General features: G+C 41.3%; 1 protein-coding gene across 2 annotated transcripts in view; it reads left to right on the plus strand.

Annotated features, from left to right (window-relative positions):
- Positions 1–1,458: 1,458 nt before the first annotated feature.
- ACVR2A (activin A receptor type 2A) overlaps positions 1,459–26,237 on the plus strand; it is a 121,537-nt gene continuing 96,758 nt past the window's right edge. Inside the window, exon 1 of one of the 2 annotated variants that reach the window (XM_045032127.1) lies at positions 1,459–1,517. Coding sequence is in view for 1 of the 2 variants with exons in the window: in XM_045032126.1 (XP_044888061.1) it covers positions 3,466–3,520 (55 nt within the window). In the remaining variant the exon portion in view is untranslated. Of the gene's footprint in view, positions 1,518–1,669; positions 3,521–26,237 lie in introns of those variants that run through there. The other variant, XM_045032126.1, reaches the window with a different exon arrangement.

Consider the following 26,237-nt stretch of genomic DNA (forward strand, 5'->3'; position numbering starts at 1 on the left):
TGTCTTGACTGGTACTTAAACAAAGTTAGCTAACCCAAGTTAAGAACATACCCCCTTTTTTCTTCAGTTAAGACATACCCCCAGTAAAGTTTGGGCCCTGCTAGTGGAATGAGAGACAGCAACTGCTGAAGACTTTGCAACCACTTGGGCATATGCCCTACTCTGAGAAGCAGAACCCTTCATGCTGGTGAAGGATTTGGTGGCAACCACTGTGGATAATTTAGTGTTACTAACTCTTACAATTTTATCCCAAGTTTTGATATATTTTCTGTTTTCCTTGAACCCTCAGTTCCTGGAGTCATGGGATTATTGGAATGTGATGTGAGCATTTATTTCAAAAATGGAAAGTTTCTAGCTCTGTGATTGCAGAGAAAGCTTGAAAATATGAACCCTAAAAGGCTCAAGAAGAATAAAAATAACATTTATTATTTTCTAAAAATCCATGATTTTTAAGTCAATATCAGGATTTTGATTCCGTGGCTCTAGCAGCTTTCTAGGGTTCTTGGCAAGGTAAGGCATGGTGGGGACAGTAGGTGGGTGACTGGGGACAGATTATTGTTCCTTACAACTGCCCAGGAGTAAGGCCTCCAAGGAAAAGGGTTGGGGCCTGCTATGGCCTTTTTTGATGAGAGGAAAAACTAAAATGAATTAAAAAAAACAAAACAAAAATGGGGGGGGGGAGACAGGAGAAAACCAAGCTACCCTCCTCCCCCTTTCTGCTGCTCCTTTCCTCCCCCCTCTCAAACCAAAAATAGCACTGGTAAAACCCAGATGGCCAGGGTTAGGAATAGATTTTTACTGGTAAATGTCAGTAAACATCAATTTCACCATACACATGCAACCCCCCCCTAAATATCCATGGATAAAAGAAATGTACAGGCGGTCAAACATCAAAGTAAGAGGAATGCTGCTTGGGAGTTTATTAGAGTTTGATTTTAAGGCTATTTACTTTGTATATTTTGATGGGACATTGACAACTTGTGTTTTAACAGCTACAAATGTTAACTTTTTGTATCGCAACAATAGTTGTAATTTAAAACCTATTGTCTGACCCCCCCACCCCATAATCAGAAACTGCAAACATTTAAATTGATTTTTAAAAGCTTAAAAATAAGCATTATCATCTGCCCAAACTATTAAAAATAAAAATTCAAAGGTGGGGCAGCACACGGAGGCTGAAGAGTCTGGGCAGAGATCTGACACCAGACAAGTTGACAACCGTGATAAGGGGGAGGCGGGAAGTAATGCTTTAGTGGGTGTTGGTCCTGCTTTGAGCAGGGGGTTGGACTAGATGACCTCCTGAGGTCCCTTCCAACCCGAATCTTCTGATTCTTTCCTCTGACTGCACTTGAAATGGCAAACTGGAGAAGAGGGGAGATGAACTAAGCAGGGGTGTGGCAGGGTGACGGGTGCAGCACCCAATAGAAGATCCCGTGTAGTCCAGGGGCATGAAGTAGCAGGGGAGGCGGTTAGGAACAGGCGCGGACTCACTCACCGAGCAAGGGGGCGGCGCACAGGTACGAGGCGCGGGAGCGTTTCTCCTCGCGCACAGGGGCGCCAGAGCCCCGCCTCAGCCGGCAAGGCGAGGTCATGTGCTCCGCCCTGAGTGGTTCCGAGGGCTGTCAATTGGGGACGACTCGCGCACGCACCGAGTCGCGCGACAGGCAGCCGTGATTGGGAGAAGGGGGGGAGGGGAGCCAGGAGAGGAAACAAAAACAATCGCCCGGGCGCCGCCATCTTGGGTTCGTTCTGCACGCCACACAGTGAATGGGTAGATATGAAATTACCACAGGCGAGCAGCTACAGCAGTACGGTACGAAGGGCCGTTCGGAGCTGCCAGCCGGACGTTGGGGACGATAAAGCCGGCTCCTTCGTCCGTCGCCGCCCCGAGAAAAGCTACGGGCTTGGCCTTTCACTTTCGCCGACTCCTAAACTCCGCTTCTGGGGAGGGCAAAGTTGGTGTGCGTCGCGCCGCCTGGGAGACGAGAGGGTCAGAGCCTGCAGCAGTTTCCTCAGAGCAAGGAGTGAGCCGGGGACAGAGCTAGGGGAGGGGGAGAAGAGGGGATTCCCCTCCCCCCTTTTTAACCCTCTGCCTAGGGCTTGCCTGGTACGTGGTGTGGGAGGCACAAGGAAAAGGCAGTAAGAGTTCATCAGGCGTTCAACCCCCCCACCCATTGGGGAGTTTTTCTTCCTAAGAAAGCAAAAGTTGGACTGAGTGGGAAATTGTCCAGGTTTGTCTCTTCTAACCACGTTGGGGGCAGAGAGAAAAAATGTATCCGTGAGGAGTTGGGAGAGGGGTGTGCATCAAACAGAAGAGCCACAAGTCCAGCTCACAGGAGGAAGAAAGCTGTCACCAGCCCGGCAAACACTGGCCACATCCAACCAATCATGTGTATATAACATTGATACCTTCTCCACCTCCATAGAAGCGGAATTCTCCTAGAAGCACAGCAATCAAGGAAGAAGAGACTTGCCACGAGCCCATAGATGACCCTCCTTCCCAGCGGCTGGAGACTGCATTTTTTTTTTCAGCCACTCTTCACTGTTTAAACACCAAATATAGTCTCTTGGAGAGAATTCTTAAAGGAGTTTGAAATTCTGTGTAGAGGCAAGAATGTCTGAAATGTACAGCCTGTGTTGAACGGACAAGGAGAGGATCGTGAAAGTAGGAGGGAGGTGGGGGGAGAGAAGGGGAAACGTGTGTCTTTCTTTGACTGAAGGGAAGCCCAGAGATTTACCTTTGTGGAACTGTGAAGGCTTGTTTGTTACAAGCTGTTGTTTCTCTCCCCGTCCTTTTCCTCTGGTCACTCTACATCTCCCAGCATTATTAAACATTACTGTTGCCCACGTGTGGCTGGTAACTTACTTTAGACAATTTTATAAAGAAACTGACAAGTTTACTATTCTCTCTCTGTGGCTTACTTGTTTTTGAGTTTAGAAACGGAGATGGAACTACTTGCTCAAACACTACATGTATAACGGGAGTGAGGCCGAAAATATATTGTTTACTAGTTTCAGTACAACTTGCCCAGTCCTACACGACGAGGGATACTTTACAGAGCTTGACGTGGGGAAAAAAGCTGAACTGTGCTCTGAGACTCGGTTCTTTTCCTAAAAGACGGTTTCCGCTGTTGACTTTATGGATTCTTAACGTGTGTGGGGTTTTTTTTTCCCCCCCTGAATTGCATTTTTCCATCATTTGTACAGAAGCCAAATGACACGTGTATTTTGAAATGTTTCTCCAAATATATACACCCCTGTATCGGGGATCTCACTAGAAGGAGCTGGAGGGGTCGTCAGTATCTAAATATGTCTGATTTTGTTTTATGAACACTCTAAACTCCAAATATGTTGGCTTAGATTGCTTTATAACGGTTAAATTTAAAGGTGGGTTTTTTCTAATTGGAAGAACCAGGAAACTCGACAGTAGAAACACCACCTATATGTTCTAACTGTATTTCGAAAATGGGAGCTGCTACCAAGTTGGCGTTTGCTGTTTTTCTGATCTCTTGTTCTTCAGGTAAGTAAACATAATTTGGGCAGTTTAAAGGTATCATTATAGGGCCAAAGGTTGTGGGGTTAGCTAAGATTTGCAAACTTCGATTAGCTTTCCCTTTCTGAGGATATTTGACTTGGAATATAGTTTCTCGTTGACAGTGTTTAATTGTTTGAAGTGATAAGGTGGTTGTAGATGACAACTGTGGTGATATCAGCTATTGTGTTCATCTTAAAATACCACAGTTCAGCACTTCTAACGTATGCAGTCTGTAAACTTAAAATTAGTTTTAAATTAGTCCACTGCGGAGTTGATTAATGGAGTAACTTTAAAGCTAATCATCATTTAGACTAATACTGTAATTTAATTGAGTGTTCTCATGTTTAAAATGGTCAGGAAAATATAACCAAGTCACATCTCTAACTTCATTTAGATCAGATCTTATTTTGGGGTACTCAGTGGTGAGCTTCCCAGTCCATTAGTGTGTTTAAAAATAGTTACTATTCTGAAAGCACTAACGTGCTGTATGGAGAGGGAGCTGTGTGTTTGTGTGTATGCACAGTAGCAAGAGAATGAGGTAAGCTTCAAATCACTATCTAGATATTTTGCAAAACCTAACTTTTTCTTAGCTACCTAATACATGGTTCTGTTTTATAACTTTTAGATACAAAAATCCAGTTTTAAATTACTATTTTTAGTCACATGAAATAAAGTGGTCTAAGAATTGTTTAGGCTTGTAGAAGCATTTTTCATGGTAGGCAACCAGTGTTTGGAAATAGTTTCAAATAAATGCAATTGTATTAACAATCCTTCTCTCAGAGAGCTACTGTGATCCACTGATCCTGGGTCTTGAAACTGATTTTCATTTTTTTTTAGTTTTACAACTTGTTCTACGTTGCTTTTTTTTTTTTTTCCCTTTATTCCTTTTTGCTTATGTAGTGTTGTATGTGTAAGTAAAATTACTTGGTGGTATTATTTTGATTTGACAGCTGGTTTTATCTGATCACATTTTCATTTTTTTCTCCATAGCTGGGTGGCTAGTTTTCTGTAACAACAAGGCTTTTTTAAAAAATTAGACCCCTGTAATATATAGAATTTTGCTGAATGATACATATCCTTGTGGTTATTAAATGGATGCAGTCTAGTCTTGTGTCTGTAGTGTTATTGATCAGTTCTGTGTGGGCTGAATGTGCTGTGAAATGGCGATCACTGCCAGAGATTAACCAAAAGAGTTGCATCTGTTTAAACTGAAGAACAGCAGAACACGTTAAAGACAGCATGACACTTTTTAATATCAGAAAAATGATACCACTTTTTTTAACAAAATCATGATGGCTTTCGTTTAAGTAGTTAAGCCCTTCTTGAGAGCCTCTCTATGAAAGTATGACCTTCAATTTTAATAAGCTTTCCTTTTTATTTTTATTTATTTATTTTTCTTAAAGCGAATTGCTCTTGAGTCCAGGAACATTTTCTACAGGGGACTCTTTAGTCTTGTTGCATTTTAAAGCACCTTTTATTTTCATCAGGTCTCTCCTTTTCACCCTGCCTGATTAGAGGATAGGATAGCACAGCACAGTGCAGTCCTTTCCTAGGAACCTGCCTATCCTACTTGTTACTCAATCAATATTCTTGATCCACACAGGGCAAATCTCCCTGGAGTACTTCTAGCCTCTGTTGGTCTTGGTAACAGTAGACCTGAAAGTGAATTTTAATTTTGTCCATGACAATGGAAATAACTTGTACTAGGCCAGCAGGAAGCTGGTTAAAATATTATGGAATGCATTTCATAGCCATTGTAAAATATTAATGTCTTCAGAATAACTAAAGTGTCATAGCAAATATTTCTGTGTAACCGTTGAGTACTTCAGAGTTCATGAAGTATTCCTAATCTAGCTGTATAAATGGTTAATACATCCACTTAGAAATGTGACTATTTTTACAGTTCAGAGTTTCTAAGATTACTTAGGCTTCTTAATGTGAAATAACATGAACACAGAGGCAGATGTAGTGTTTCTTCTGATCATGTTGCTTTTATGTAGCATGAAATCTAGCATGGCAAAATTATAAATATTTTTTAAACTCTGAAGTTAGAATAAAATTATTTTCCCCACTTTTATTAAGTATATTGGCCAATGTGAAGAGACTTTTACACATTAATTCTAAGGTTGCTATTTGATATTTCTTCATTGTGGTTGCAAGTCTCCAGCTATTCTTAATGTGTGTTTAGTCAACATCTTGGTCTAAAAGCAATTGCTAAAGTTAGGTGCACACCAGTTCATCATAATCATCTGTCCTTTTTCAAATGAAAAGGTCACATTTTGTCTTGCAAGAGCTGGGGCTAGGGTCTGTAATTTTGGGGCATTTTGCCTTACTAAATACTGATTTCAGATTAATTTGGGTTCCCTCACCTCTTCTAAATCAAAATCCAGCCCTTTTTATGGAAGGAAGAGAAATATCTTTCACTCTAACATGAGTATGGAAAAGGATTAATGCCTCTTCCGCATGCCACCTTCCCCTTTAGTACTCATTACTAAATCACAGTGACTACCCCAAGAGATAATCACATGTGGAAATGTACGCATCAGTACAAACCACAGAGAGTAAGATGGAAACTAAATAGATACCTCAAAAAAGGACCTGTCAGTGGTCCTTTAACATGCTATACATATAAATATATGTATACTTAAATTCAGCAAGTGCTTTTTTAAAAAAGGAAAACGAAGTAAAACAGGGCCCTATGGCTCTTGGATACACTTGCTGTGCATCTCAGTATTAATGGTGCAAGAAATAAAAGGCTGTACCCTGGTAACAAGAAACTTCTCATGGTTTAACATGGAGGTGATTTTACAATTTCTTCAGAAAAGAGGGAAGTATGCTTCCCCTGTCCCTCCTTTTTGCTAGAGTTTATACCTTAACATCAGGAATGCCAGGACTGGTCTTCCTTGGTTTTCTGGTATGTCTTGAAGCATGTGTATTGTGGTGCCTTGTCCCTCATCTTTTTAACTTAAGGAGAGTGTTAAAACTTTCTGCAGAATTTCTTGACACTATGCAGTCATTGACAGTGTTAACCGGTTTTTTTTCTTCAACACTTAAACTAAAAAAGAAACCTTCCTCGCCTATAGCTTAGCTTTCACTGTCTTCATACTTGTGAAGTTGTCATTTCAATAATTCTCTAGCTTTGAGTCTTGTATTTTATTTTAAAAAAGAGAGCGAGAGACTTCAGTTGCTAATGCTGTTTTTTTTTAAGTCTGCCTTAAGCACGCCAAAGAAGTAAGCAAACAAAAGGGTGCTAGCCCAATTTTTCACTTATTTGCGGGTCACCCTCAATTTACTCAATTTTTGGGGAGGCTTTTGTGTTTCAAAGAAAATGGTAGGTCCAAAATTGTTCTGTAGTAAAAATATTTTCTATATCCTCTTACAGAGACTACTTTTTCCTCCCCTTAGTAAAAGTTCAAATACATTTTTCAGATATCTGAGAAATAATTACTAAGAGTCTGATACTCTTAAAGGTTTAGAGGCACAATGTTAGCTATTCTCAAAGAACAGAAGAAAATGAGAGATGAGTTCTTTATTTTACTAGTGAGTAGAATTTTTCAGACTTTTTTTTCCCCCAAGTAACCATGGCAGTACTTAAGAATCCTGCCAACAGTTCAGGAGCATCATTTATGAACTTGACTCCAACCGTGTACTCCCAGTAATCAAGCTGTGCTTAGTGGTTGAACCCCCTAAGCACTTTCTTTCACTTTAAAGTCATTAAACACTTTAAAGACATACTGTAGACACTTTTAAAAGTAGTACCAAGTTCCTATTTGTACATAAAAACAGTAGCAGCACAATTTTGGCTTTTCCGTTCACCATTAGTGACAGATGCTCTTAACACAATCTCTGCAGCACTGTTGACAGTAGCCTTTTATGATAATTTTCAAACATGGCTACAGCCAGACAAGTGTGACTATAAATTAGGTTACAGCCCTATTGTGGCCTTACATTAATGTTATAGCTATGCTCAAACAGTACAATAGAGTTCCTGAAGGGGGCTTCTCTAATATTTTTGCTAATAATTAAAAAAAAAAAAAGTCAATATGGGACATGGAAGCAATATTACAATTGTGTTAACAGCTGTGTTTGAAAACTTCAGTATTGTTTTGGAAGAACTGTGCTTGGCAACTGTTTAATGAACACAGTTTTAGCTAGCAGAGTTCTATTGCTGTATATCTTCTATAGACCTGTCTTTTAGTAAGAGCAGCTTAAGAATTACTGTTACATATACTCAGTGCTATGGAAGCTTCTCTGTTTGAGGTGAAGGATACTATGTTGCAGCTGCAAAAGGATGAGTATGGCAATCCTGGTATATACCGGTAGGTCTTAATAGCTTTCAGCTGTTTTTAATAGCTTGCTTCCATATCTAAGTGGCATTCCTGCTCTTTATGCCAAAAAATTCCAAAAATTCCTCAGGACTTCATCTCAACTTACATAGAAATAACAGAAAAACAACTTGTTTAACCTTTCCTAGCATATCTGACTTTGCTGCCAATCTCAGAAGTTAGAAATTAGTATTGGAGTCTTCTAATGTGATTCCTTTTCCTACATCTCACTTGACAAGGCCCTCACTTCCATTTTATATTTCTGTCATGCAAAAAACGAGATCCAGGTCATTGTTTATAACTTATTTCACTCTGTGTGAACTAGGTGTTCTTTCTGAAGTAACATTGTGCTTCTCTTTCTGAGTCCATGAAGCCACACAGTAGCATCAAAATGTTTTACTTTACACAGAAGACATCGGGGGCAAATTTATTTGGAAGAAATAGTTGTGTCTAGTCATTTGAAGAACTATCTGACTTAAAGTGGTACTTTAGGACTTAATTCTCAGTTACTTTCTTCCTCCAGGGTGCTGAACAAAATTATCTTTTTTTTTAAATATCAGGAAGTGCTAGCCAACCGCTGGGCAAGATAGATGCCATCCCACAGAAAATGTAGACTTATCACCATGGTGCTCAAATCCCAAACCCCTATAGCTAGACATGGAGGACATATGTTAGTTCAACCAAATACTTTTTAATTCCTGAAAATGTTCCTGAAAATGTTCCATGGCACATACCTGCACTAGTTGTTGTGAAGATACAACTCTGAAATAGTTTAACTGTACAGTAGAATACTACTTGGCTACAAGGAGAAAAACTGATGGAATTTTCATGGAATGGGGTTCTATGAATTGCTTATTTAGAGCAGTAGCTGGAAACACTTTTAAGTGTGACTAGAAAAAAAATGGACTGTTTACTACTGGAAGTCTAAATCTTTTGAGTTAAATATGAAACAACTGGAGATGATGGGAGAAGGCAACAACCTAGTAAGAAGCTCATTTCTCCCACTCTGCCTTCCCTCAGCTGCTGACATGGTGCTTGTTGCGGTTTGTTGTTCCTGCGTTTTGGAGAGAAAAGGCTGTATCTTTTGTATCCACTTCTAGTTAGTAGGTGTCAGACAAGTTTTGAAGATGTATCTATCCTTTTCTAGTAGCCAGGAGGAAGGAGCTTTTTCTTTTTTCTCAGATCTTCTTTTGCCTCCTTACCCCCAAAGTCTTGCGACAGATGTACTCCACTTCACAGGTAGGGGGCTTTGGAAAGATGGGACAGCATGGTTCTCATCAATTCTAAGTCTCCTGCTTCCTTATTTATTTATTTTCAGTCTAATCCTTTCCATCAGTGACACTAGGGCTTCCTTCTTTTAAACGTTTCCATGCAGCAGCATGGATGTGGCATATTTACAATTTTATTATTGTCAGTAGACTTCTGAATAGCAGCAATGTAACCTGGAGTCCTGTTTTTATACACATCAGGATAGTGGAATTATGAGCAGCAGCAGATACTTGAAACTTTATGCAGATTCAGGAAGCTAATGCTGCATGGGTTTGTAAGGTTACTTTAGCATTCCTAAAGGCTAGACACTCTTTAAAATCAAAGATGAAGTTCTGCTGAAACTTATGGCTAAGGCCTGTCAAGTGGGTGAGGGTTTTTTTTTTCTCTGAAGTTGAGGTTCCTCCTTTAACCTCATTAAAATTAAGTAGGATGTTCTGTGGTTCCTATACTTTTCCTGCTTCCTCAATTTCTGTATCTCTTCTCTCACCCCCCTCCCCCACCCCCAAAGTGATTAGTTATGAGTTACTGATGGTTATATGAGTTGGGGGTCTGTCCTTTTTAGACATAGGTGAGTGCCCTCCTTGCTTCCTCTCAAAACAGACTTAGGAAAAAGGAGTAAAAGCTACAAAATCCAGCCTCTTAAAGACACTAACTGTCTTTTATGCAGGAAAGGCTAAATATATGGAACACCAGAAGCTGGAAAAAATTTTGAGAGCGCTATCAACAATGATTGCTAAATGGCTGCACAGTTGAATAACCTGTACCATGTTCAGGGAGAATTTGTACTCATTGCAGAGGCCATGGCTAACAGCACACTTGGGATTATAGAAGCGGGCAAAAGTCCTATACTCTTCTATTGTCTACATAAAACACAGTATAGGCTTCTGATGTCCTCTTCAGTTGCAAAATTTACCTCTACTCAGGAATCTGACTCCCAGTCCATCATTTTGTTATTTTAAGTCGGTCACTTCAGAATGACAGCTTTGAATTGGAAGGGTAACTTAAAACAGTGGACCTAGTTCACATCCTAGCTTTTGTGATGGTCCTCACTTGGGTGATTCTATTCATGCCTGTCAGCTTGAAGCTACACCAGTTATGTCCTGATCTACTGATCACATAATGTGAAACCAAACTCAAAAATGTTTCTTTATTTTCCAATCACATTTTCTTTTTATAAATTTTTGATTAAGAAACTACATATTGATTTGACCCAACCCATACCATTGGAAATAGTCACTCCAGACTGAGGCACCTGAATTTAAAAATCCTAAATTATTCATAGGGCATTTTTTTTCACTTGGTTATCTCTAACCTTGAGCCTTTAAGCCTGCCCAAGCTGCTGTTGTAGTTTATCTTTGTATTTTGAAACTGCAGACAATCGTTTGTTAAAAACATCCCTGCAAATGGACAGTTTACTACTGGAAGTCTAAATCTTTTGAGTTAAATATGAAACAACTGGAGATGATCGGAGAAGGCAACAACCTAGTAAGAAGCTCATTTCTCCCACTCTAGTCAACTTTTGAAGAGTGACGATTTAGATATTGTGTATGCCCCCATGTTCCCAGGCCAGACCTTGTGGTTTTACAATCACTTTGCTAGTTTTAAAAGAAAAAAAATTCTCCCACCTCTATTGCTGTGGGAAAGAAACACAAATGGGGGAAGGTTTGACTGACTAGAATCACTGTCATCAAATGCATTACATAATTAGACTTGAAAATGCGTGCAGATATATCTTAGTTGTACTAATCTTGGGTGTTAATTGGTAACACTAAATACTTTACACTGATATTATTTAAGTTGATATCCATTTTAAATGGTTGAAGGGTTTTATTTGTGGTTTCATATCTCTCAGTTGCAAAGCACAAGCGTATTCACTGTTTCACAAAATTACAGAACTTTAAAGAGAATTGACGACAAATCTGATGGAGCAGAAATTATCTACTATGTACTTTAGCCAAGAATATCTTCTCTGCTTTTTCCTGTGGTGATAGTTTAAACTGAGATTAGTGTGGGACAGGTTCTTATTCTTTTTTCCTTTATGCTGCTTTTCCTGGTGAAAGTTGTGGTGGCAGCATGGAGAGTAGGGAGGCCCAGATCTCCTCCTTTTCCTCCACAGCAGGTTCCTGCTTCTCCTTGCAGATTCCCCAGCATTTCCAGGCCAGCTGGGAAATATAATCCCTCCAGTGTGTCCTTGGCTAGCCTTGTGGGATGTGCCCAGTATAGTTCCGACAGAAGCCTCCCAGGGGGCATCCTTATCAGGTGCCTGAACCACCTCAACTGGCTCCTCTTGATCTGGAGGAGTAGTGGTTCTACTCTGAGGCCATCCCGAATAGCCGAGCTCCTCACCATGTTTTGGAGGGTAAGCCTACCCACCCTGCAGAGAAACCTCATTTGTCGCTTGTACCTGTGATCTCGTCCTTTCAGTCATTACCCAAAGTTCATGATCATAGGTGAGGGTGGGGAAGTAGAGAGACCACTAAATGCAGAGCTCCGTATGAAAACTCAACTCCCACTTCACCTCCATGGATCGGTACAGGGCATGCATCACTGCCACTGCCACACCAATCTGCTGGTTAATCTCTCGCTCCTGCTTGCCATCACTTGTGAACAAGACTCCTAGGTAGTTGAACTCATCCACTAAGGGCAGCTACTCTCCTTCACCTAGAGAGCAGTCAACTTTCTTCTAGTTTGGGCCTCGTGTCTATTCGGTCAGCGTCCCCTATGTTAGATCCAACTCACCACCAAGTGGTGATCGGTTGCCAGCTCTACCCCCCTTTTCATCCAGTGTGCAGAACAAATGGCCTTAGGTCCAGTGCGATGACTATAAAGTCAATCATCGATCTTTGGCCCAAAGTGCTCTGGTATCAAGTACATTAATGAGCAACCTTGTGTTCAAACATGGTATTCGTTATGGACAATCCATGAGTAGCACAGAAGTCCAATAAATCACCTCTCACCTCCAGATCAGGGAGGCCGTTCCTCCCAATCACTCCCCTTCACGTATCTCCATCGTTCCATACGTGAGCATTGAAGTCCTCCAGTAGAACTATAGTCAGTAGATGGCACTCTACTGAGCATCGATTCCCACCATCTCCAGAAAGGCAGAGTATTCTGAACTGCTTCTTAGGCATGTAGGCACAAACAGGTTTTCTTCTCTGAGGCTCAAGGTCTCATTGAGGCAACCCTCTTTTCAACCAGGAAAAACTCCAACTGCACAGCTCTCAGCTGGGGGACTTGTGAGTATCCTCACACCCACCCGGGGCCTCTCACATAGGGCCATTTCTGAGTAGGAAAGAGAGCACCTTGATCGAGAAGTTTGTTTCCTGAGCCAAGGCTATGTGGGGAGGTGAGGCTAACTATACCTGTTTGGTACCCTTCCACCTCTTTCATGAACTCTGGCTGCTTTCCCGCCAGTGAAGTGACATTCTACATGCCCAGAGTCAGTTTTCGTTGGGGAGGGCCAGTCTGTCATGGTCTGTCCCTCTTGCTGCCTTTCTGGCACTGCACCCAACCTTTATTCTTTGCCTTGTGGGTGGTGAGCCCATGAGATGGGTCCACGTTGTCTTTTCAGACTGGGCCTGGCCAGGTTACATGGGTATCCCGACCACTAGATGCTCACCTGACACCACCGCCAGGGATAGGTCCCTAGTCTAGGCGAGGTTCATATGATCATTTTGGGGCTTTCATGAGGGTCTTGAGGTGGATTATTTTTAGTCTGGAACCTCCCCACAGATTTATTCCCCTAGGGGTGACCCTACCAGGAGCACTAGGCTCCAGACAGCATAGCCCTGGAGTTTGTTGGAACATGCAAGCCCCTCCCACATCCCTCCAAGGATCTTCACCTTGTTATGGTGGACAGTTATCAATTATTTTCATTAAAGATTTGATTCTTGAGTTTTGAATTTGGCAGGGAGACCAGTTCTAATTAGCAGCTTAACTAAAAATGATATTTGTGCTATATTAAATTTGATCCAAGAGCTTGCTTGCAAGGCTTATACCACTGATTGCTTTTTAAAAGTCTACTTATGCATTTACTTAATGGAAACAGGTCTCATGTACTGATTAATGTAAATTTTGTTTAATTCATAGGTTGTGGCATACACTAAGAAAAGTGAGTTAATACTCACAATCCATCCTTAATTTGTGATGGTCTGTGTAAGCATTAGTAAAATATGAAATTAATGCATTGTGAGTAAGACCTGATCTGAGTTGTGGGATGATCTTCGCAACTCAGCTGCAATTATTTGAAGAAGATGTGGAAAAGTAGTAATGGACCTTGTATTAATTGTGGTAATTTGGAAAAGCTACAGCAGAACTATTTGTTTAAGAAAAATTTGCTGGAACAATGTAAACACTCAACTATTACGTTATGCCTGTAAATTTTTTTTTATAACCAGACAGTTTGGTGCAATTAGAAGGCTGTAACCAGAGTGGGACAGCTACTCATGGTTCAAAGTCAGGGGGAGGAGCAGAAAAATGGGCGAGGGGGGAGACAGTAGGGGTTAGAGCTTTGCAGCAGGCATGATATTGCCACCTTTATTTATGTGCTGCTGCTGGTGGCAGTGCTGCCTTCAGAGCTGGGGGCCTGGCCAGCAGCTGCCAGTCTCTGGCTGCCCAACTCTGAAGGCAGTGCTGATGCCAGTAGCAGTGAGTAACAGTGGCAATATCATGCCCGCTGCAGGGCTCTAACCCCTACTGTTTTTTCTCTCATCCCTCTCCCCTGCCCCCAGGCTTTGTGCCCTGGTTATATCCTTGCCCAAAACTCTCGAAGATCATTTAATGTATTACTAGGGGGGAAAGTGTAGGGTGGTAACCTCAAAATGTATGTAAAATTCTGGACTATGCCAAGTAAGCCAATTTAAAACAAAAATTGCTGTGAAAGCCTAATAGTGCGGAATCCGCAACTTCCGCAATCTTATGAATGAAATAGGACCTTAATTATGAGCCATGTGTGCATGAAGAATAACATTTGAGACCACAGATTAACTTGCTTGCAGTTCCATTAAAAAGCCAAGAAATATTTTGATTCTTGCCAAACAAATGTTACTAATACTTCTCAAACTTGCAAACTGTACCACTCAGAACATTAGGACACTTGATGTTCTACCATTTTTTATTTTTTTTTTATTTCCCCCACCTAGTAATGTTTATAGACTGGGATTTACAAATAAGCGGGAAGGAGCTATGTTCCCAGTACCCATTTTACCTTTACTGGGATTTGAGCGTTTTTAGATCACTCAGGCCCCTTTTGAAAGTTAAAGCTGTGATCTAATACATAGATCACAGGAGGGCTTGTCTCCACTTACTGTGGATTGACGCTGCGATGATCTATCCACCAAGGATCGATTTAGCGGGTCTAGTGAAGACCTGCTAAATAGACTACCGATCGCTCTTCTGTCTACACCAATACGAGAAGCATAAGGTAAGTTAACGGGAGCCAGTGTGGTATAGACACAACCATAAGTTGACCTAAGATACATCAACTCCAGCTACATTATTCATATAGCTGGAGTTGTGTAACTTGGGTTGGTTTAACCCAGTAGTGTAGACTTGCCCATAGTCTTCTAGTGGTATAAGAAAACTCTCATTAGTGGTAAATGAAACAGCACTTCTCTTTTTTGCTTTGATGCTGTTCACTGTATAACCAGGGTCTTGCTGTACTCAGAGAAACTGGGGCCTTGGCTACACTGGCGCTATACAGCGCTGCAACTTTCTCACTCAGGGGTGTGAAACCTCCCCCTCCCCCGAGCGCAGCAAGTTACAGCGCTGTAAAGCGCCAGTGTAAACAGTGTCCCAGCGCTGGGAGCGCGGCTCCCAGCGCTGTAAGCTAATCCCCACGGGGAGGTGGAGTACCTGCAGTACTGGGAGAGCTCTCTCCCAGCGCTGGCGCTGCAACCACACTTGCACTTCAAAGTGCTCCCGCGGCAGCGCTGTACAGCTGCAAGTGTAGCTGTACCCTGGGCCTAAATTCTGCAGCTAGGCCCTCATTTGTGTGGCATAGTGATTCTTGATTGTGTGGTGCACAGATTTTTCTGCACATGATTCAGATTTTAAAGTTTATATTGACTTAACTAAAGTGTAAACAATGCAGTTAGTACATTACTCAAAATACAGTTTTATGTTGACAAGTGTTAAATTTTTCAGAGGCAGAATTGTATGTTGATGTGACAATTGCATTGCCGATTTTATTGGGAGAAACCTACAAGTGTTGGTAGCTGGTAGTGGGTTTGTTGGAGTACCCAGATGGTATAGGCAAACAGCTCAAAACTCGAGATTAGGCTTCTGACACTGGAGAGGAGGGGATGCATCTCCTTTCCTCTTTTTTTTTTTTTTAATGTGGGCAGAAGCTGGTTTTCTGCCCCAGCGGCCCTCGAAGGACACGAGGTGTATGGCCCTGGAATTGAAGATTGCCAAACCAATATGCCTACTGGAGGCACTTCAAGATGAAGTCTGTAAAATGGTGATCCTGCCTTGCATTCCAAAGGATTTTTTTGATCCTGAGTTGTCTCAAGGAAACCAGCCTACACATTTCCTGGGGTAGCCTGCTACATCAGTATTACCTTTGATTCACTCATCCAATACTATGCTTGTCCATTTGGATGCTTAACAATTTGAAGATTATTTACAAAAGTGACTGGTATGGGTGGTAGTAGAAAGCCAAAGATAGGGGTGAAAAAAGTAAACAAGCTTCCATTCTTGGTCTGAAACAATCCGAGGTTACTGACTTCAGGGAACATGATGTAATTTTTATTTAATTTCTTCCCCAGATTTGTAAAAGTGGGGCTTACTGGGACAGCTGTTCTTGAGGATACGAGTTTTGAGTGGGGAGAGTCCAATCTAATGGGTAGTTTTAAGGGTGGAGAAAGCTAGAGTTTCTTGAGGGCTTTTGCTACTGCTTTTGTTTCGATAGTTAAAAATAAACATTACACAGTCAGTTACCCATAGTAGAATGGTGTTTCATCAATGTTATAAATCATGTTTCTCAACCTTTTCCAATACTGGAACCAGATAGGAAATCCCTTTCATTTAGCAGTATGACACTGATACTTGTTCATGGCCTCCATATGAGAGCCTATGTCCTAGTTTTGCATCTGAAAAGAAGCTTTCAGAGCAAGCCAATGCTGATCAGTGATTGATTAAGGCAAAGCCACATTTACCAAGGAAAATTTTTGCATGCTGTCTTAATTCAAACTATGTGCTCAGAACTTTGCCATATGAAAATCAATGAACTTCAGTGTGTAAAAGGAGTTACTAATATCAAATGCCCATTTCTTCATGTAAAACAGTGAAGAGGAATGCATTGGCTGGCTTACCTCTGTTAATTTTCACAAGGTTTACAAACTCATTAAGTGCCTCTTTCAATTCCATTAGTATCCCTTTCCCCACCAAAGCTGCTTTGTATTGCTGGTCAGGGGGAAAAAAAGGGACACAACTTTTACGAAAATTAGTATGAGGTTTTTTCCCCTCCTCCAAAAATTGCAAAATGAGAAACTTTTCAACCAGCTCTAACTTCCTGGTGAATTGAATATGCCCCAATGGTTTCAGGTGAAAGACTGGATTCTAGTCACAAGGGTGCTGTTTTCCAGTTGCAACTGGAGCATCATCAATGAAGATACCAAGAGTGATGCTTGCAAGAACTGATCCTTGGAAAACTTCAGATATATTTTTTTGTTTAGCACACCTATCAGTGGATGGCACAACAGGCAGTTGTATTTGAGAGATGATAAATGAGGACAGATCTTAAGTGAAAATCTGTAGTTTCTGTCCAGTTGTACTGGCTCTTCTGAACAGCTGTTCCTGGATGTCTAGTTATATCATGAATTTATCTAATGATTGCATTACAGGAGGGGTAATTATCTTGGCTTGACTGGCAACAGTAGATCCTAGCAGAACACATTAAATAGCATCCAAAGCACACGGTACAATCCATGTTTCCCAATTGAGAAGCTTGGCAGTTTTTGCTATTTACAGTGTCACCGAGTATGATGCTCAGATGGCTTTATTGTGTTATAATATTGCCATACTATAACACAAGTCATCTTATTTGTAAATACATAAGCTTTTCTTTAATTCAGTAGCTTTATTTTATAGAAATGCTTGTCTCCAGTTGACCCCTTTTAGTGGGAATATTTATGCCCCAGAATCCTTTCACAATTACTATGAACACTTCTTTGAAATACTGTGGTAGCTGATGTGCATTCTGGTCCCGAGTCTCTCCCCCCCCCCCCCCCCCCCCCCCCCCCCCGAGAGGAGAGTCAGGCAGCAACCAGCAGCTCCATTGAAGAGAGAGAGAAAAAGAAGGTGCTTGGGACTGTCCTACTACCTGGCTTGGAGGAATAGTGCAGGGAGCATGCACTGCAATCCAATTAGCAGGGGCACAAGAGACAGTTGGAGACAAATTTCAGTGTGGCAAGGAAGGGAGATAAAACAAAAGGTTGAGCACTTGGCTGTGTTAAAATGGCAAATCATGATGCCATGGAATGGAGCATTGAAAAATGTCAAATTCCATAGTGGCAGAATGGCAGAAACCACAAGGCATTTATTTGAGATGAATGGGACAGTTAACACCGTTTAGAGATATTTTAAGCTATTTAAAGATTTAGTTGGGTCTGCATTGATTTATGCTTGGCTCATGGTTTCAAAGTTATTTTCAGGTGTAAGGATAAGATGATTTTGTTAAGTGAAAAGGTAAGTGTGTGCCTACAGCCACCATGAAACCTGTTTGCAGCCTTTTGAATATGAGAAACTGAACCAGAAAAAAAGTACTTATTCTAGAGTAAGAGTGCTTATGCAGGAGTTATGTAGCCGTATATTTATACTGGTATAATTGTAGTAAATGTCCCCATGTAGACCAGCCCTCAGTGGTGGCTAATCAGACCTGGCTTGTCATTTTGGTAGCAACATCTGCAGTGATGAGCCTGCTATTTTTAGAAAACTTGGAATTGTGGGGAATCTACACACACTAATCTAGAAAATGGAACATCAGGAGAAGCTTTCTCCTTTGATCCCTGATTGTTAGCAGCAATGAGGTCAAATGATCTCTCTCCACCACATTTGGTCTTGTACTAGCTTCTTGGCTTCATACAACAAAAAGTCTGAAGATGGATGTTATTCTTCACTGTCTATCCAACTCATCCTCCGTTTTTTCTGTTTTCTAGTTGCTTGCATTCTGAGTATTGCCATAGATGGCATCGTTTCTAGTTCCATTTTTGTTGCGTGTCCAAACCACTGCAATCTTCTTTCTTGAATTTTCAGTAACAGTGTTACTACTTGCCCTAGCTGTTTTCTCATCACTTCATGTTTTACTTATTTAGAATAAAAAACAAAACAGGGATACAGTAAATGAACAGAGTTTCTCCTTCTCAATATTGATTCACAAAAATTAAAGGAAAGATTGAATTCCTCTGAAGAAGCTGCTTAAGAAAAGTGCTAGCTTGTCAAGGCCTCGTAGTAGTTCTGTGGGTCTTAATACATGCCAGATGTCTCATGTTTCCCCTACTGCAGAGGCACAGCTTAATTTTTTTTTCCAGTTCCAATATTCATCTTCCCACCTGGGTTACAAACTAAAGGGTGAATGATCTTCTCGTAGAGTACAGAGAGCAAGGAAAGTTAGGGCAGATCTACAGTTAAAACACTTCTCTAGCACTTCAGTGAAGATGCTACTTATACCAAAAGGAGAGCTTCTTCCGTTGGCATAGTTAATCTACCTCCACAAGAGGTGGTAACTATGTAGAGGACAAGCTCTCCCATCGACATAGCGCTGTCTAGACCAGGGGTTAGGTCGGTATAACTGCATCACTCGGGTGTGGATTTTTCATACCCTTGAGCAACGTAATTATACCGATTGTAAGTTTATAGTGTAGACCTGACCTTAGTTCGCAACAGAAACATAGGCTTTTTTCACCTATGAAACTTCATTCTTAGGCTGGCATGTAAAACTACCCCAAGACTTAAGTTATAGCATATTATGGAAGTTATAGCATATTATGCATATTATCATAGCATATTTTGGCTTAGCCCAAAATACTATGGAGTAGGCACCTTACGCCTGGCCTACAATCAGCAGTTTTACTGGCATAGCTATGCCTGTTAGGACTTCATACCAACATAATTGTGCTGTCAAAAGCCCGAGTGTCAGTGGAGATATACTGGCAAAAGGATTTTTTTTTGCTGGTACAACACCCCCCCCCCACCCCCCACCCCCCCGGGAAGTAGTTTACGCTATACTGACAAGAGTTCCTTTGCTAAAATAAGCTGCATCTCCACCAGGGGGCTGCCAATCTATATCTATATTGGCAAAATCTTTTAATTATCGACCCTGCCTCAGAAACACTTTGGAGCGAGAACAGGCCATGTAAGATCTGATGACTTGGTAGTTTATACTTAAAACCACCCTAAAAACTCCAGTTTGCTACCCTGTAGATCAGTGGTTCTCAAACTATTGTACTGGTGACCTCTTTCACATAGCAAGCCTCTGTGTGTGACACCCTCCCTTTATAAATTTAAAAACCCTTGTTTATATATTTAACACCATTATAAATGCTGGAGGCAAAGTGGAGTTTGGGGTGGAGGCTGACAGCTTGCGACCCCCCCATGTAATAACCTTCCAGCCCCCTGAGAGGTCCTGACCCCCAATTTGAGAACCCCTGCTGTAGTTCAACAAAACAATTGATGACTCAACCAGAAACATGTTGCTCCTTGGCCTGGCAGTAGTCTTTGTTGTTTGTTGTACCAAGTCAGTTTCCATTGGCTTGTCATGGAGTTGGTATATTGTAACTTGTTTACACTGTGTATCTTATCTATATTTTATATACATAGACTTTAATTACATGCAGGCAACTCCAGGAAATTGGCTAAGTCACACCAAGCAGCCACCCAGGAGCATCTACCTTCATTGCTGTCTCTCTAGGTCTTGAACTGTCCTGCCAGCTACCACGGAACCTCCTTTTTATGGCTGCTATATCACTCTCTACTCTTGAGCCAAAAAAGTAGTAGAAGTTTCATTGCTACAGTAATCACACTGTCCTCTGCTGATGTATTATTGCTCAGCCAATTCAGTAAAGTCTGTGAATTGTGGAATAAACTTTCACACTACAGAATATATGAGCAGTAATGTTTTTCAAGGACTCAGTACTCTTAGTACCCAGCACACTTTTTAGTTTATATATGGAGATAGATATTTGAATCCCATCAGTTAAACTGCAGAACAGAGAGTAACCAGCCGGTAATTGTTTCTGTATCTTTTGGGCATTGTTATGGGAAGAATTATTCATATTTTCTTAACATGAAGCTTGTTCTCTTTAGTCTGTAGTTAAAATGTCTGGCAGCTTAAAGGTCAATTTTTAAGACCATTTTTAACAAGTGAATATTGGAGATTACAGTTCTTTAGAGTACCAGCTGGTGGGGTGACCAAAGGACTTGCAATTAGTTGTTTGCTGCTGCCTGATAAGCTGAATTACAAACTCATGATTGTCAATTCTGAATTAGAGTACTGAAATATTTATAAATGCATTTGCCAAATGAAACATTAAACTGTTGCAATTGGAAATGAACTGGCATTGCATTAATATATTAAGATGGCTTTAATGTGGCATTGTTTTGTAATACCCTTGTAGAAGGATGGAAATACTTCTTCCTCCTTCCTTTCGCCAATCTTTTTTTTTTTTATGAAGGCTTTTTTTCTGACTTGATTGCGCTAACATATTTTTGTCCATTAGCCTTATAGTTGAAGTTACTCCATCTTGGAGGAGTAACGTTTAACTATAGCTACAGAGCAGCTTTATAAGTAATAATACCTAGCTCTTATAGTAAATATGAAATCATTTCTCCATCAGTCTAACAGTGTTAAGGATTAGCTGATTTTTTTAACCTAAAATGTGCCTTTTTAACATTACGTAACACAAGAACGATGTATCAAAGCTTCAGGTAACATCACAGTCTGAAATATTTCAGTCTGTTGCCTACTTGAAAGTGTAATGCATGGATTTCCTAATCTGACTGTTTTCTCCCTTGATTTGATCATCTCCTGACTGAAAAGATGTTTTGTATTTGACATTGACCATTTAAATTTTAACTAAATATTACATTAATATCTCATTTAGGAGTACTTGGTTTTTCTGTTTTTACTTGAAGCAGTCTTGTTATAATAGAAATCACATAGTTGTATATTTCCCTTGTCACTCCACACCTAAGGGTGAAGCCCAAGGTAGTATAATACAGCCAAATACCTCCAAAACAAGAAAATATATCTTGGAACTATTAAAGATTACAGAATGTAGATTTAAGTCCAAAAAACCATAATGTAGTAGCGGGGAGGGGGGGGGGGACAGAGGGGATGACAAAGACCTCATCAGTCTCTTAATTCTTATGAAATGTAGCTTTATAGAAAGTTTTGCATTGGGGGAAAAGAAGACACTGATGAAAATAAATGGATTCCAACCACTTAAGAGGATTTTTTTTTGTATTAAACTAGCAAGCAAAAAAACCTCAGTTTATTAATTGACAGCACTGACTTAGGCCTGAATTTAGGGTGACTAAACTGCCTATATTTTATGGAGTCATTGATGTTGCTGTGTTAGTTTTACAAGTGTTTGTAGTGCATGCCCACAAATGTTCTATCATGCAAAGTATCTCCTCTTTAAGTACATAGAAAAATAAAAAGCATTGTCCTTTCATATGCACTTAAGATACTGCTCGTGGTGCTCTAAAAATTCAGACCCTTATACTCCCCACACACCTAGATTGCCAACGGTAAGTGCCACAAATTTAAATAAACATGAAGTGTACAAACTATTTTTCCCACTTATCTTCTATTGCTTTCACTCATGACCAACATTTTGGTAAAGCATATATAAATTTTCCCAATCTGTATCTCTAATGAAAGTGCAGTTTTTAACACCAAAGTAAACACATGGGAAAACAGGATCCTAAAGAACAGTAAATACTAGAATGGAACATCCAGAAAACATTTTAGGATAAGTACTTCAAGTTGTCTCAGAGCTGGTTGGTAATTTAACTTTGCTGTGCATTACCAATTTTTTATTTGAGAAACTGCATGAAATTGTTTATTATACAAGACTTTAGAACTATTGATGTTCAGACTTGTCTGTGCTATGTGTGCAGTACAAAAACATAAGACCAGTTTGCTCAAAATTTATATTTGTCTTATTCACGTTAATGACTTGTTTCCAGTACATCTTATAGCAGACATGAGTCAAATTTGATCAGACCGCTAATGTCTTTTTTTTATTTTATTTTTTGCTGCTCTCTGTCCAATGGGACTTTCACCATAATGCAGTCTCATTGAGAATCTAATTTATTTACTAAACTTTTAAACTAAGCAGACTTGAAGCTTAGAAATCATTCTTCTGTTGTGCTGTTTGTAGAATTTACTTGATATGAAAATGACTATAGAAAAATGTTAAGTTCTGAAAGCAGAAATGATAGAGGACTTCACTGTTTCTGTTAATTCCTCTTCATCCAAAGTATTTTTCCTCTGCCTGTGCTTGAGTTGAGGGTTATGTTTCTTCTGTAGTAGCGGATGACCTTGCAGACAGTTAAACCAGTACTGTAGTAGGGCAGTCTACCCACTCCAGTTAGGAAGAAGTTAAAAGCAGCCAAGGGAGGTTGGTTGGGTAAACAGCCAGAGGTGTGGCTGCACCCAGTTAGGACACAGCTGGCCATGATAAAAGGGCAGGCTGAGGTTATGTCTTCACTATCGGCCGGATTGTTGGGCAGCGATTGATCCAGCAGGGATCGATTTATCGCGTCTAGTCTAGACATGATAAATTGACCCCTGAGCGCTCTCCTGTCGACTCCTGTACTCCAGCTTGGCGAGAGGTGCAGGCAGAGTCGACGGGGAGCGGCAGCAGTCGACTCGCTATGGTAAAGACACCACGGTAAGTCGATCTAAGTATATCTGCTTCAGCTACGTTTTTCACATAGCTGAAGTTGTGTAACTTAGATCAATTCTCCCCTCCCCCAGTGTAGACCAGGCCTGAGGGAGTCAGACAACACTTTTGCTCCAAGTTGAGGAGCAGAGAGGACCAGGCTGCCAGGGAGAGCAAGCAGGGTACCTGAGGCAGAGCATGGCTGGGGAAAGGCAGGCAGAGCTGAGGCGCTCTGGCCTGGTGAATCCGCAGGCTGAGGCCTTGGTAACGGCCAGCAGAGGTACTAGGGCTGCAGGGAGACAGCTGAGGCTGGAAAGGCAGCAGGTCCAAACCCCCTTGCTGATGAGTGGCCACTTCAGACAGCAATTTTCCCCTGAGGGAAGGGGCTAGATGAGGACTGGCAGTGGATCACTGATGCAAGGTGGGCTTAGGGGACTAGGGTTCCCTGGGGAGGGGAGACCCAGAGTGTGGGGGCACTGCTGTGGGGCAGCACCCCAAGATAAGGGGCACTGGAGTCTAGGAGAGACACGGGGCCTGAAGTGATGTGTTGGAGATCAGGAGTGAGCAGGTACCAGTAGGAAGACACTGGCCAGCAGGTGGCTCTCCAAGGCTGGAACTGAGCTAATTCCTGGACGACCAGCAGGAGGGACCACGGTGTTGAGTCCCACCGTGCTACAAGTACCTAAAGATATGTTTTGTGTAGTGTCATTAACTAATAAAGGGGGGAAAAAACAGTGCCCTGAATTCTAGCCCTAGCAAGCAAGTTAGTGAAGGAAAAACTGTGGTATTTTTATAAACCGCTTTATTTTAAATTTTTACAGACATTAAACTTTTTGCCGCCTGTTCAGAAGTAGCTGATGGTACCCCAGTTTTTATCGTGTGTGATTTGCTCAAAGCCATACAGCAAGTCAGTGGCAGAGTACCCATGCAGACTACATATAAGTAGTGGCTATTCCTTTTATTTTCCCTCTAGCTCAGGGATAGGCAACCTTTGGCATGTGGACTGTCAGGGAAAGCCCCAGGCGGGCCAGGCTGGTTTGTTTACCTGCTGTGTCCGCAGGTTCGGCCAATTGCAGCTCCCACTGGGCACGGTTTGCTGCTCCAGGCCAATGGGGGCTGCAGGAAGCGGTGCAGGCCGAGGGATGTGGTGGCCGCCTTTCCCGCAGCCCCCATTGGCCTGGAGCAGCAAACCGTGGCCAGTGGGAGCTGCGATTGACTGAACCTGTGCACATGGCAAGTAAACAAACGGGCCTGGCCCGCCAGGGGCTTTCCTTGGTGAGCCATGTACCAAAGGTTGCCCATCCCTGCTTTAGCTGCTGTTGTCCTGCTCTATGTCCACCACTTCTTTTGGTGGTTGTGGCAGGGCTAAATACGTAGTATCCAGGAAGACCTTTTTTCCCAGCTGATGTAACAATTTTACAGGCTAACTTTTGGAGTTAACATGCTTCAATGTTCAATTTTTCGTTAGTATTGAAAAATATACAGTGTTTATATAAAGCTGTTATAATAAATGTTGAATACCCTTTTAAAGCAAAACACAATGTGTTTATTCAGTGTCCTTTACCATCAGCCTCTTACAGAAGGAATACCACAAAGCTTTCATTTTCTACCTGCACACTTTTCCAGGAAACATTACTTTTTCTCCTTTTCCTTTTTTCCCCACCTTGTTAATCTAAGAGTTAACTAAATGTACATATTGAGAAGTAACTTTGATTTTTCAGACTTCTACTAATGATGTGTCCACAATGAGACCATTTGAGAACCTTTGCCCCACAAGTAAAGTTTTATTAAATTCTTTGGGAGGATTTTTGTCTTCTAATTTTGTTCTAACAAATGGGGTATGTTTTTTTTCCTTTTCCTTAACAGATGAAGACAGGGACAATTAAAGCCATTGACAATATTGCCTCTATAAAAGAGATTGCTGACTGCTGCAGATCAGAAAAAACAGCAGTTAGACTTACTCAGTACTTGCTCTTAAACAAAATCTTGTCTTTTATGTTTGGTTTGAGAGTTAATGCTTTGGACATCCAAGAAGTAGCTTTGTTTACTGTGAAATAGCAGGTCTTGTGTAGATGAACAGTTAGTGCGTGACAAGCTGGCATGTGACGCTACAGTGCATTAACATACTGCACATGAACTGTCCATGTGGACCCTGCTACTGCACATCAAGTGTCCTCGTCTGCATTGACCTATTCTCATTTTAAAGAGGAGAGGTTTTGTACTATGCGTCTTTTTTCAGTTCTTCCAAGTATACATCAGACTGGAGGCATGCAACACCATGTGGAGTAAGGAACCACTAGCATATGCAATCCCATGGTTATGCCTGTACTTCTCAGGAAACCCTCAGATAAACTTGGTAGTTGACTTCTTTGCTTGACCTTTATGTTGTGTTCCTGTTGTATTCACCAGTGGCATGTGTTTAGTGAGTTCATAAGGTATCCCAAAATGAGGATTTGGAGGCAAAACAAGTCCTTTTTTTTTTTTTTTTTTTTTTTTTTTTTTTTTTTTTTGGTGGAAAAGGACTTATCCATATAGAAATTAATTAAATATACACTATAACCTTGGAGTTTACAGACACCTTGGGAATGGAGGTTGTCCATAACTCTGAAATGTGTGTAACTCTGAACAAAGCACAGTTTGGGCTCCAGATCAAACAACTGACATTCCAGGCCATGCTTCAGCAGCAGTTGAGCTCCTTCCTCAGCTCCAGCAGGCAGCATCTTTCAAGCTTGTCCCCTTCTCAGCCGTGTGTGTGTGTGTGTGTGGAGACAGTGCATCTCCCTGCTGGCTCCAGTGGCTTTGGGCTGGCAGCCCCTGTCTTCACCTTTCACTGTAGGTTTAAATGACTGCCCTGCTTATAGGGGTGGCATTGGGAACAGGCAGCCCAGATGTGTCTACTTTCAAGATGCAATACAGGCATGGCACAGTGTTTTGCTTTTTTTGGGGGTGTGGGTGGTCTCTGCTGCTGCCTCTTTACTGCCGGTTTTTACATCGGGTCTGGTTGACTTGTCAGTTTGTAACTCCGTTCATGTATTTGAGGTTCTACTGTACCATTCTATCCTGTAGCACCTTTATAGACTAACAGACGTTTTGCAGCATGAGCTTTCGTGGGTGAATACCCACTTCTTCGGATGCAAGTGGTGGAAATTTCCTGGGGCAGGTATATATAAGCAGGCAAGAAGCAAGCTAGAGATAACGAGGTTAGATCAATCAGGGTGG

The sequence above is a fragment of the Mauremys mutica genome, chromosome 10, assembly GCF_020497125.1.
Source record: "Mauremys mutica isolate MM-2020 ecotype Southern chromosome 10, ASM2049712v1, whole genome shotgun sequence".
NCBI classification, from domain to species: domain Eukaryota; kingdom Metazoa; phylum Chordata; order Testudines; family Geoemydidae; genus Mauremys; species Mauremys mutica.